The sequence below is a fragment of the Littorina saxatilis genome, linkage group LG2 (genome assembly GCF_037325665.1).
Source record: "Littorina saxatilis isolate snail1 linkage group LG2, US_GU_Lsax_2.0, whole genome shotgun sequence".
In the NCBI taxonomy this organism is placed as follows: domain Eukaryota; kingdom Metazoa; phylum Mollusca; class Gastropoda; order Littorinimorpha; family Littorinidae; genus Littorina; species Littorina saxatilis.
This window is the reverse complement of record NC_090246.1, coordinates 13,651,558-13,654,419: the sequence shown is the minus strand read 5'-3', so window position 1 is coordinate 13,654,419 and position 2,862 is coordinate 13,651,558. Positions and strand designations below refer to the sequence as shown.

General features: G+C 46.4%; 1 protein-coding gene across 1 annotated transcript; it reads left to right on the top strand.

The window, feature by feature from the left end:
* Positions 1-285: 285 nt before the first annotated feature.
* Positions 286-2,549, top strand: LOC138955743 (cysteinyl leukotriene receptor 1-like). The gene has a single exon (XM_070327288.1). It carries the CDS (start codon positions 389-391, stop codon positions 1,709-1,711), a length of 1,323 nt encoding a protein of 440 aa, XP_070183389.1. The 5' UTR covers positions 286-388; the 3' UTR covers positions 1,712-2,549.
* Positions 2,550-2,862: the final 313 nt, after the last annotated feature.

The window sequence follows — 2,862 nt, the reverse complement described above, 5'->3', positions numbered from 1 at the left end:
TGGGTGCGTTGTGACCAGCTTCTCCCCTAGACTGTATTGAAAAAATGCGTCCGTGTGACTGAGCTGACCCCCACTTGTCACCAGTAGCAAAGAACAACTCTATACTGCAAATCGTTAATTCAAGGGTGTCATTTACCGAGACTGCCGTGAACAGTAACTCAGACCATAGATCTATACAGACTGCCAAGGGATATCTATGCTCAGACAGACAGTGATGACGTTGTCGTTCTATTTGTGACGTCTGTCTGTCTGTTCCTTTCTACTGCGTCACAAACACAGCTCCATTATTTCTACAGATGGTTGCCCAGTTGTGCCTTGCTTGAGAAAGAAAACACTAGGACTCCTAGCTTCTCCTGAAGACAGTTATGTTTGTCCATTCGTGTCACACATGATGTCGAGTGAAGAACCGACTTCCAACGATACAACAGTTAGTAAAAACTTAGAAGGGAGTGCCCAGTCACTAGTAACAATATGGGCGTCCCCATTTGTGATAGTTTGTGGCACGGTTGGCAACATTCTGATGTTGGTAGTCTTTCCACGACTACGACAGCTCTGCGCTTTCTCCTACTACACCTTGGCACTCGCTTTGTCACAGCTTTTAAACCTGATAATAATTCTGCTTCCCAGATGGATGGAATCTTTGATCCATCTTCGACTGACTGTAGAAGGGCACTGGTTGTGCAAAATTGACGCCTTTAACTTGTACCTTTTTCACACCCTATCTGTCCTGTTTCTGGCGGCACTGTCAGGTCAACGAGCAATGGCGGTAGTGTGGCCTTACTCGCAAAAGACCAGGTTTCAGAAAAGAGTGGCAAAGGTGGTCATTGGGAGCATTACGACGTACGCGTTGGCTACTTGTTCTGGGATTTTGTTGTCTGACACTGTGGACGTTTCGGACTGTTACCTCGGCAGTGCCAAGGGTTTCAATGCGAACCGGGATGGAATCCGTCAAACATGGATCATTTTATTTAACGGGTTTTGCGTTCCTCTGGTGATCATATCCGTGTCCCACGTCATCCTGGTGGTAAAACTGAAACTTAGGGAAACTCCTTCTAGTTCTCTCCAGCGTGTAGAGAGCAGCTTGCAGCATTCCCGCACCCAGTATGTCACCGTAGTGGTCGTCGCTTTAACCTTCGGTTACTGCATACTTCTGGGTCCGACCTTAATCATGGAGTTCCTTATCACCATTAAGGTAATTCGCCCTGACGCCATCTCAAAAACAGCCTGGGCAATCCTGGTTCAGATGACCTATATTAACAACATGCTAAATTTCTTCGTACACTTTATTTTGGTAAGAAAATTTCGAAGGGAAGCCATCGGGGTGTGCTTATGTCGTCGAGCACATCATACATTCAAAACAAAATCTATATTTCAACCAGACACGAAGAAATCATCTGTGGGTCCATTAACGACGTTTTCTACGAAGAGTCGGCTTCTTCAGCTTGAGGATGAAGTTGCTATTCAACAAATCAAGGTACCAACAAAGATAGATGTACCGTTAAGTTGCCCTGATAACCCAGAGAGATCTGAAATAAAGACTGTTGCAGCAATCAAGTCGAGTAATAGCATTACGTGGCAGGACTTGGCACACGAATCCCCTGCTCAGTCGAACACCTCGAAACACTTGATCATGATGAAGGAATTCACCGGGCGTCTTGAAGTTTCAGCGCAGCCTCTCAAGCCACAGGGACCAGTACAATCTGACTCATAATACATCGAGCATGGGACCTACCCGCATGATGCTGAAGAACACATTCTCTATCATCCAGAGCTCAGCGATATTGAGGTAGACTTAGCAAGCCAACCTTTTACCGTGTCGGTGGTCCGTTTGGTGCTCTAGTAAGAGATCCGTCTTTTGCAACAACTTCCGCAGCTTCCCTTACATGCAACCAAGCTTATCGTTGGATGTCAAACCATGTAAGTTTGGCTAAGCGAGCAGGGTTTGGACAGCGTTGACCCATAACAAGGGACGGGGGACCTGTCCAAGCAAGTGGTGGAACGTCTGAAGAACTTGAACAGTCAGCGGTCCCCCGTTTCTTACAGGCGAGAATAGGCGAGATTGGCGAGTGGGGCGAGGAAGTACCGTTTCTTGGGCACATCTCGCCGCGAGTGACGCTAGGATTCTCGCCTCGAACGCCTGGTAGCTTTGGGCTTGCTCGCTTGGCGAGAAAACATGGCGGCCACGCATCTGTCAATCCGATTGGCTGTCCATGGTTGTTTACTGACCAGTGCAGACGACCTTTTCGGTATCAACCAATGGTGTTTAATTCTTGCGTCGCTAGCCATCGAACTGTTTCATAGACACTCTCGCCTCCTAGCTCCGCGAGTGGCTAGCCGAAAGAATATCTCGCCTGAAAGAAACAGGCGTTGTGACCAGTTCAACATATGACGAACAGAGCATCTCAGAAGAACTTCACTTTGCCACACACCCTGTTGACCGTTATTTCTGGTGGTATTTCTGGCGACGCAGCAGTAAAGCAAATCGTTGATTCAGGGTGTTTTACTTAAATACTTATTAATTCCGTGAATACGTTAATCCGTCACGAAACTGCCTAAGTCGGCTCCTGTGACGTACTCCACTCGACAATCCAGTCAGTGATCCACCTCAGTTAGTACGGCACTTTTGATCCATCTAAAAAGTGAAAAATGTTGTGGGTTGCTCCCATGAAACCCATTTGTAGAAAAAACTATCAACATGATTTGCAAAAAATTACAGAAGAAGATGCACAACTGTTTTGACTTGCAAGTGGTACAACAGTCATTACCATTTATTGCCCAATACGTCGATCTGTGCAGCCGCTGATTTCGCTGTAACTTTCGGGGGAAAAAAGGATTACAATGTATGCATTTGATAAATTCAAC

Excerpts from the sequence above, each read along its gene's own strand:
- LOC138955743 (XM_070327288.1), top strand. The coding sequence starts at position 389 with ATGATGTCGAGTGAAGAACCGACTTCCAACGATACAACAGTTAGTAAA.